Source organism: Nelumbo lutea, chromosome 8, assembly GCF_056320005.1.
Source record: "Nelumbo lutea isolate HS-2025 chromosome 8, American lotus-T2T, whole genome shotgun sequence".
NCBI lineage: Eukaryota > Viridiplantae > Streptophyta > Magnoliopsida > Proteales > Nelumbonaceae > Nelumbo > Nelumbo lutea.
In genome coordinates this window covers 6,323,022-6,333,393 of record NC_142691.1, presented here as the reverse complement: position 1 = coordinate 6,333,393, position 10,372 = coordinate 6,323,022, and the positions used below count along the sequence as shown (strand labels likewise).

Here is a 10,372-nt window from a genome sequence, read left to right as displayed (position 1 = left end):
TGATCCAATGCTACTAACCTTGATGGAGCCATCTCATCGGGCAACTCCTAGCCCCAAACACACATAAGGCTTTCTAACCTGGCCTGCCTTGGCCTGAACGCCGCACGGGTTTCTTCCGTTGTAGAACTACCCCCGTGACACTATGGCAGTGCTATGCACCTTCACCCCTCCAATCCCGTGATTAAAATAAGACAATCTCGACGAAATTAAACAACTAACAAAACTAACAAGTGCTGAAATATCCCTGATCTTAAACTAGGAACATACATCCAATAGGAGTCAAGACACTAAATCTATAACAAATTTCAAAAAAAAAAAAACAAAAGACGAATTAGCTCAGTACTAAAGTTCAACTTTCAGGAGAGGTTTGTGCAACCCCACTCTGCTGAGCAGCCTGAGGAACAGGACCTGCATCCTGCGCCCCATGAACATTCCCTCCTGCAGCATTGTCAGATGAATAAGCAGGCTGAGAATAACCTCCACTATAATCGCTATAAGGCTGCTGCCCATACCCAGGCTGGGCTGCAGTTGGTGCACCACAAGGCTGTTGACCGTAGCTTGCCTGAAAACCACCTGACCCAAAACCTGAAGGTGGGGGTTGCTGAGTCCGATGGTGGCTTGAGTCTGGCTGTGCATACCCCGATTGTGTAGGAGGCTGTTGAGAATAACCCGGTTGACCAGCTACAGGTTGAACATAGGAGGTTCCCTGGGTGTTCGGAGGCTGCTGGGGCTGTCCATACAGTTGACTAGGAGGTGGCTTCAGGGTCTGAGGTGGTCCATAGCTTGGCTGGGTAAGTGGTCCAGATTGACCATAGCCGCCACTCTGTGGTTGGCTTCCGTAACTTGGTTGTGAAGTTGGAGGCATTCCATAACTTGGCTGACTTGCTCCTTGAGGATAGCTTGAGGGCGTGTTGCTAGGCTGCTGACCAGCATATCCCTGCTGGGAAGCAGCCGAAGGTTGAACAGGTGGAGGGATTTGTGGTGTTGCAGGAACTTGAGTAGCGCCCCCTTGTGGTCCATAAGATGCTGGAGGTCCATCTTGTGCTGGGCCACCCACAGCCCCATAGGTGGGTGCAGAAGTATAGCTTTGTTGCTGGTCATATCCCGGCTGTGGATTTGATTGTGGCTGAACATATCCTGGTTGAGGTGCTGGTGTGTGATAACCACCACCATAACCATCCTGAGGATAGCCTTGTTGCCCGACAGGTGGGTTAGCATAATTTGGATCTCCATAAGGCCCCTGATGATTGTAACCAGAACTTGGTGGTTGACCATAACTGTAACCAGAGTTGTCAGCAGGATTCGAAGGCCCTCCCTGAGTTTGCTGTTGTTGCTGCTGTGCTGGAGGTTGTTGATTGTAGTAATCATATCCACCACCCTGAGTAGTTTGCTGACTTGCTGGAACTGGTTTTTGATCCCACCCAGAAGAATATCCTCCTGATGTTTGCTGAGGTGGATAGCCAGCATAAGACGGCTGAGACATGTTGTACTGAGTTGGTGGCCCTGGATAAGCTCCAGGCTGCATGTAGCCATAGCCCGGTTGCTGCATTGGTGGTGCACCAGGTGGACCCCAACTCATTGGAGGTCGTGGAGGCCTGTAACCTTGCTGAGGATATCCCCCAGCCATTGGAGGATTTCTAACACGATTCTGCAAAACATTGTACATGTGAACCAACACAAACTTCTCCAAATACACACAAGCAACAAAGGTAAACACCAAAACATGAAATATGTAAAGCAGCTAGGCATATTCAAACATTAAAAAATCAACATAAAGAAACATTACACTGGTTAAAAGCTGACAAAAAGGAAGTTTGTTGCTTTCAAAAAAAATAAAGTTTGATGCATTGCAAATGCATATTTTGCATTGTGAGGGTAAAGACGCCTACATACCGTACTGGTGATGAATTATTCAGGTTACGCCAGCATATGCCCATCCTCTCTCTACTTGAAGTGAATGGGTACAAAAAGAAAGTGGCAAAAAGCTACAAAAGGCACTAAACAGGAAAGCAGAGAAGCAGGCAGACTATTGATAGGTGGCAACAAGTTTGTCAAATATCACTCCCACAATTTCAAGATTAAGAAATAGAAAAATAGAGTCAAAAGCAAAGGCAGCTCATATAAGACAATAGAACTAGCCTAGAAAAGTTTAATGTAGCACAGAACAAAAATAACATCAGCTGCTATATGATCAAATCGATCACCTCACCAGCACACCACCCAACAAAGATGCCTATAGCTTTCCTTCTGCTAGAACAGTAGCCTATACCTTGATCAACTGAATATGAGGCATCAAAGGTCTGAGAACCAACAAAGAAGAATATTGTTCTATACAGACAAAACTAACACAAAGTTGTTCCTGAACCTTGACGAACAGGTATTATAAGAATACAAAGTTGAACAGAAAGGTATTAGGCTTTTATGTGTAATCGTAAGACAGTATATTGCAATATAGAAATAGAGACATTGAACTGAAACAAAATATCTATGACAAGACATTGCCAAGGATGCATTACTTGAAAGAAAGGCAACACGACAGGAAAACTTGTTAGATCCAACCAAAAAAGTAATCCTGTAAAAGAAGCAAAGGCATATCCCGTGTATAGAATATGAAAAGATACACCAGCTTCAAAAATACAATAGCAAAAATAAATTGCAGTAAAAAAAGCATCAGCTACATCAACCAAATGATGAGAAAAAGTAGACAATTTTTAAACTGCCCAACTGTCATTACACAGGTATGGCCTGACACAAAGAAGGTAATCACAAGTCCTATTTATTTTCATAACAAGGCTGGAATGATGAGATGCAACATAGACTAACAACTCACCAGAGAATATTGCAAGGATAAACAAGGCAATTCTTCATACTATACCTGGAGGCAGTCAAACTGGTTCAACTTCAGGTGGTTCCATTAGGGGAAAGAGGTTAACAAGATTTTAGGTCAGACAATGTTAGACCACAAGACAGAAATAGCACTTTTAAGGTCACAAATCATCAACCAAGTCCCCTCCTCCCAAACCAGCAGGGCTGAACTGGATCTGCATCAGAAGATTGTCTCCTAAAAAGTGGCACGTGACCAAGCAAAATTGAACTTACGGGCTATTATGGCCAATTAAAACCCCAATAATCTAAGTTGAATCATCAGAAACTCCCTTAACATTAATAAAGGACAATTTTGTGTAAAACCATATAAAAGAATGGATGGCTCTACAATCCCAGATCTAACCCTTGATTAAACATTTAGATAGAGAATAAAACTAAATAAACCTTTGGTTCCATGTATGGTTAATTGAGGAACAGAATTTCTACCATAATGCATTGTATCAACAGAATGCAAGGAAGATTGAGGAGCCCAAAGACTTGTGCTTTCATAAAGTCACAATTAACCGAAACAGAGACATTGACAACTGAACATAAAAACAGTACAATTAGATATTCCTGTTGCCATTTCTTCACCTTCAAAAATCATTTACAATTTCCCAAAATTTCCAACAACAAGAGTTCTCCTCCAGAAGGTCAATCAGTTATAAACAAACAAGCATAACCATAACGGAGTCATGCCAAACAAACTCCAAATAAGGAATTAACATAAAGTAAGCATCGTTACACAATTTGCACCAATAAAAGCTAATCCTAATATAATTCCCAATAATGAGTCTATACAATAGATACAATCAATACAAGTATTTGGATAGCCAGATAGGCTAATGCTATTATCCCAATAATGGCCCACTTTGACATCTAGCCAAGGACAGCTGTAAACCATGATTCAAATAGGAGGCATTTGAATAATTTAATAACTTCAATTGAAACAATAACATGAGACCTGCTTCACGAACTTGAAGATCCATAAATCCAGCAGAAAGCCCCAACTAAAGATTAATGTTTTGCTTTACACAAAACACCAAATTTGTACAATACAATAACCTCAATGGCAACAAAACCTCAGGCCTACTTCAGAAAACTGAAGATTCGACAAATCCATAGAAAATCAATAAACTGACTAGAACATAAAATACATTTTTTATGTTCCCTCACAAAAGCTTCCAAGATCGAAGTCCAACATTTGAGAATACCACTTATGGATCTAATCGTAACGCATCTCCACAAACCACTTCAGTTAGGAAATTATAAAAAGGCACTGGCAGATACAACAAGACTATACAATCAACCAGTAACTTTGTAGGCTCATAATCTCAAGAACCAACCATAATGATCACACCTACAAGAGGTCCAGGCAGATATGGTAAAAAAGCACAGACAACCAGGATAACCAAGGCACTGAATCGCTGATGTAACTCAAATATATATATATATAGGAGTGGACAGTATTCACTCAAAGATAAATAAGTACAGTAAAAAACCCACCTTCTTCAAGAATGGATGTTATCCCCTAATACTGTGCACGTTAGTGTCAAAATTGTGCCTAGAATCTTCCTGATCCTTGGGCATCCTCAAGAGAAAGCAATAAACTCAAAAAACAAACCATTTTTTATAGAATGTAAAAGAAACATAACAACAGAACTAATTAAAGATATCAAAGTTCAGAAATAGACACCAGCTTGACCACAAGGTCCAAGCATTTATAAAGATAATCAGAAAGTCCAATCCAAATTTTTGTTGGCAAAAAGAAGGCGAGAGATTCAAACAAACATCAAGAACATAGTTCCTTAAGGTACTAATGGAATCTATATAAGAAACAAATATAGACATGAAACTGTTCAATCAGATCAAGGATAACACCCAAATCTTTTAAAACTATAATGAATAAAATAAATATGCCATGGTCTTCAAACACATAAGCTTCATTCATAAACCAAAGAATATTGCAAAACCAGTCAGGTCCAGCCAAAACCAGTCAGGTCCAGCCACCAAAGAAATGTAAGGCAAGAAGTAATAATATATTAAAAGTACTAATTAAGTTTGGAACAAGAACTGCCAGAGCAGGACAATACACATATAATAAAAAAGAAATGCCACACAAGTTCCCCTTTCTATAGGATTGAGAAGTCTCAATTGTAAAGCACTACCAATCTTCCACATATAGTAAACGACAAGAGCTACCAGAATGAAAAATCAGTATCTCCAAAAATAACTGATGGATAAACCAACTAAACCTTAGAAATGTTTGATGGGCACCATAAGCACTATAATATCCTTAAGCAGTTCAAAATTAATAAACTAGAAGATAGGAGAATAGAAACAGTAGCATGAGAACCAAATGACTTGTGAAAGTAATCAATTCCAAATAACAGTTATCAGTATAAAATATTGGTGATATGAGCATTATATGCAATATTGCAACCTCACCATTCTGCAATATGTACAAAATTAATATTGAAAATCTGTTAGAATCTAGAAAAATCACATATAAAGTAAGAGAAGGTTTGAGAAAAGGCGCCATGATGGGGAAAATGAACATAGCACCACTATGAAAATAGTAGTATAAACAGGTTTAAAAAAATGTTGGTGGCGTCACCAAAAAAACAATTACAAAGATGTATAAGAAAATGCTAATTAAAAAAGTATAAACAGGTTTAAGTATGAGAAATATCACAATAAAACAATTACAATGTCAAGTATACAAATCAATAAACAATACCATGAAGCTGCACTTTGTTCTGCATAACAGAAACTGTAGAACAAAAGAAGTAGCAAGGTAAAATCGTATGACTTATATCAGAAAACAGAAACTTGTAGCAAAGGACTCAGGAATCACCATATTTCCTAAGATTTAAACAATGTATTAGTGGTTCCACTACTGAAAAATAGAATAAGCCTGCTTCCACAACTGCACAATAGAATCTAATGAGCTACTGAGTACAAATGCATAGAAAGTTAAGTACAATTGAACTGTTCTAGTTAATTTAAAAAGCCTGTGTAGCACCATTTGCAATAATTATTTATCATTTACCAGACGCTCCAATTAATCATTGGCACACTAAATATATACAACAAGCATAACAACTGAATCATTCATTTGCAACCCACAATAAAAATGAAGACCTCAACATACCTCACTGGTGACTTCATTAACCAATTGTTTTGCAGCTTCAATTTGTTCATTGGTGCCCTCTATCTGTACAGTTCTTTCTGTAGATGTATCACCCGGAGGCAGATGCAAAGGTATCAGCTGAAAAAGAGATAACACAGATAATTTAACAAGAAAATAAAGGTAAGGTTTCAAGGCATCCGTCAATCTAATTCAAGATAACCAAATTAAAAACTGTAGCTATCAAGAAAATCTTCATGTACGAGAATAACTTGTGCACCTGAATGCGAGCTCCTGACCTAGCTTGCATATTTTTTATTGTCTCACCTCCCTTACCAATGATCAAACCAACCTGAGAGATATTGCACATTACAAATAGCCCAGATCCAACTAATAACAAGTATAAAGAGCATTCATGTTATAGCTGTTCTGCAAACCTTGTTGTTTGGGACTTTCATTATAAATTGCTCAGTTCCAGGTTGCCCTGTTACTCTTCGAGATACAATGCCAGAACCCCCAGCTTCAGCCTACACATAATTTAACAAAAAAAATGGAATTAATTAGTAAGCACTAAATCCTTAGTAGAGACCTAATAACAAGAAGCTTTCATATTTATGTTAACACCAGACTAATAAATCAACGATAACTAAATTCCAGCTGCTACTTGTTCACGGGATATAACTCTCACTGATACGTATCATCTGGGTAAACTTAAACAGGGATATCAAGCATGCCAGGCTAGAATGGTAATTCCTCAACATGCCAGTACTTAAGTTACGCAATTTAGTATGAAGTACCTCGGCTAGAACATCATTGATTAGCTGTTCTGCCTTGTTTATTTGCTCTGGAGTACCCATGAGTTCGACCATTCTAGTCAGAGAATTAGGATCCGCATCCATATCCCTTGTCACTTGAATCTTTGCGCCCGACTGAAGCTGAAGATATTTGATTGTTTCTCCACCTTTACCAATAATAACTCCAACCCTCCCATTGGGAATATCAATCTTTTTGCTTGTACCCTGGAAACCATAAGTTGCATTCATCGCTAAAGAAGGTGCTATACCAACTTGGGAATTCGTATTTTGATAACCAGGAGGCTTCTGTCCAATATCTACATCCAATGGTGGCAGAGTCAGTGAAACCTGTGGTAAATAAATTAAAGGATAACAGCACTAACCGGAAACCGAACTTCCTTATCCAAATCGATAAAACCTGTCTTGGGAATAAATCGGAGATAGCCAAAAAATTATAACAATAAACAAGAAAACTGAGATAAAAAGTATTTAAAAAAAAAAGGAACGCGAGGGAAAGCTACGTAAAAACATATGCCACGCCCGGTTATGAATCCAAAAATCTCACATAACAACCAATATAATTTTAAAAAAGCAACACCAAAAAACCCTTGTAACCCAACTTGAAATACGCAAGACAATGAATCGGAATAAAAGGGGAAAAAACGAGAGAGAACAATGGAAAAGGGAAATAAAACATCACCTGTTGGACCGGAGCTAAATCCCTTATCATTCGTACCATCTGTGCCAGCACCATTTTCGACGCGAGGACGTTTCGCTTCAGCGTTGCTGAAGAGACGAGCTGCGATCTCCTGGGCTCGCTGCTTGGCAAGCTGGATCTCATCGACAGGTGGAGGTACGCAGTTGTACGAAGGAGGATGAGAGTGAGTTGAATCTGGTGATGGTGAAGCGATCGGTGCTGAGAATCCAGTAGGACGACGAGCAGCGGATGAAGGTGGAGGCGTTTGGTCTTCGTACTTCCGCTTGTTGTCCGTACGAGACGCGAACTGAAGCTCTTCCGCCATTGAAGACTGAGCTGAGAGACCTCCGCCGAACCAACAAAGAGGAGATTTTTTGAGAACCCAGATTTCGCAAGGGTAGAGAGTCAGAATACCATTTTAATGAGTTAAGCTTCGGTCAGTGCAAGCCCCGTGCTGACACCGTTCGCACACTACGAGAACGCGCCAGGTGTTTTCTTAAACCCGTACGAGCGGTTTAACTCTCACTAGACCTTTCACCGGCCGGACCGGGTTCGAACCATCGAATTACCCGGCTCATGAACAAATTAGCACGGGACTTGCACTGACCGAAGCCACGCTCCATTTTATTTTAATGCCGGTGAGTTGAGAGAGAATTGCTTTACTTTTATGTGGGTGGGGACGGGATCTGCTCTTCACGCAGGGGCGGCTCACAGGTATATCCACCGTGCATTGGGAATATCTCCCTTAATAACTTAAATACGGAAAATATTGCCGATGCATGATAGGATAATGCGTGTGAGGTCGGTGTGCCCTTTGTGAGAAGCAGATCGGTCTCGGGGAATAATAGATACGAATGGGCTCTCCCAGATCGCCCTACCGTTGGTAGTCTCGTAGGGTCGTAGGGTTGCAACTTGCATGAGAACTGAGCCACCGCTATCTACATTTGCAGTCTAGAGCTATGAGTGAGCCGCAGGCCGATACCCATAAGCCGTACTGTACAGTCGGTGAGTTTTGAGGCCCACGGGCCGGCCCACAACACAAAGTAAGCTGTGCTATACCACTATCGCAATCACAATAAACGCTATAGCCCAGACCCATGAGTCGGGTAGGTTGGTACCCACGCTTATAGTGGCCTATTTGAGCTACTCATGATAAGGGTGCAATCTGGGCATGCCAACCCCAATCCGATTGATTCACGCTGGATTAATGCATGATGTCATAATTAAATAAAATTTTTAAAATATAAATAAATAATAAATATAATAAAAATTCATCTATAATGTTATATATTATTTATATTAAAGAAAAATAAGTATGATAAATAATAGTAATTGATTTTCTGGTGGAGGGTCAATAATTCAACAGTTTGGGTCATATGTGTTAATCATTGATTTCATAATTAAAAATAAAATTTTAAAAAATAAAAAATAAAAAATAAAAAAATATGAAAAAGATAGAAACTTTATAAAAATAACATTTGGCCACACCTCTAATATTTTATACTAATCATATTAAAAATTAGACAATAAATAAGAATTATTTTTTTTTAACTTTTTATTGATGATATGAATAAAATACAAAATTCAAAACTAACCCAAAAGTGAAATTATTTTCTTGTTTAACGGTGAATCAATTCAACATTTTAGATCAAATGTATCAACTTGTGAGTAATGAGCATCAAAAGTAATGTTTTACCTTTCGCATTGCATTAGCCATTAGAGACATTGAAGATGCTTACTGTGGTTAAGAAAAGAAAGGAGTGGGTAAATTTCTATCCTTGACTCACTTTTTTCCGTGTAGTGTTGTAAGTAGTAAAATGTGATTACTTTTGCAGCTGTTTGTTTCATGAGTAGGAATTTTCCTGTACCAGTTACCTAATGTGGTTGTGCAATGTTTCCCTACCTATCCGTACTTTTTCCTTTAAACCAAAAATATTATAAGTGAATATTGAATATTACAACAGAAAATCATGATTATTATCCACAATAAGCTTACGATGATTCCAGTTGAGATTATGGCAACCATACTGATAAAATCAATTAAACTTTAAGCGTGATTCATTTACCAGTTCCATAAATTTATCATCTTCTTTGGCCAATTCTTTAAACATGATGACACTCAGGAAAAGATGGATTTGTATGATTGCATCCCGACAGGGAAAACATCTGTTATTTTGTTAGGTCACTGCAAATTTGCAACGCCATTATGTTGCTTTGTTGGGACGCATTATCTCAATGCAATGAAGTAGATTACTCGGAACGGGATCTGCTCCTCACACATGGGCGCCTCACAGGCACATCCAGATGTTTCCAATGCATGTAGGACGTGCGTGTAAGGTCGGTGTGAGGCGCCCTGTGTGAGAAGCAGATCCGGTCTCAGATCACTCGGCTTGCACCCATCCAAACCAAAACCGAGGAAAATAACAGGACCCAAAACACGAGTATAGAAATAGACGGACATTGCCAACCTGTACGACAGGATGATAGTGTAATACATTACGTACAGAATCCTGAATTTACAAAGCGCAGCCCAAAGTAGGTTCAGTCCATTCATGGGGGCATGTGATTGGAAAGACAAAAAATAGGTGCAAAACACGTTAAACACGGAACACCCAACGAAAGCAAAATCTTTAAAACCAGAGGAAACAATACTTTTGTCCCTCAATTTGAAAAGGAGAAATAACACCAGCTTAAGGGAAACGTAAAAGCTACATAGCCTTTAGCAACTGTTAAAAGTTCTTAATAAACGCCATGCACTCAGACCACCTAAATATTAATCTCCAAAATACCGCATTAAATCCTCGAGGCCTAAATTCCCATATTTTCTCTACTTCACGTGGTTGTTTGGGTTAAGGCAGAAAATCCAAAACACACGAGATCAGTGGT

General features: G+C 39.1%; 1 protein-coding gene across 1 annotated transcript; it reads right to left on the bottom strand.

Annotated features, from left to right (window-relative positions):
• Positions 1–231: 231 nt before the first annotated feature.
• LOC148842397 (uncharacterized) lies at positions 232–7,924 on the bottom strand. The gene is made up of 6 exons (XM_088958096.1): positions 7,490–7,924; positions 6,793–7,106; positions 6,433–6,522; positions 6,276–6,347; positions 6,020–6,136; positions 232–1,648 (listed from the first exon to the last, which is right to left on the bottom strand). The coding sequence occupies exons 1-6, from the start codon at positions 7,809–7,811 to the stop codon at positions 350–352; spliced, it is 2,214 nt and encodes a 737-aa protein (XP_088814222.1). The 5' UTR covers positions 7,812–7,924; the 3' UTR covers positions 232–349.
• Between the last annotated feature and the right edge of the window lie 2,448 nt (positions 7,925–10,372).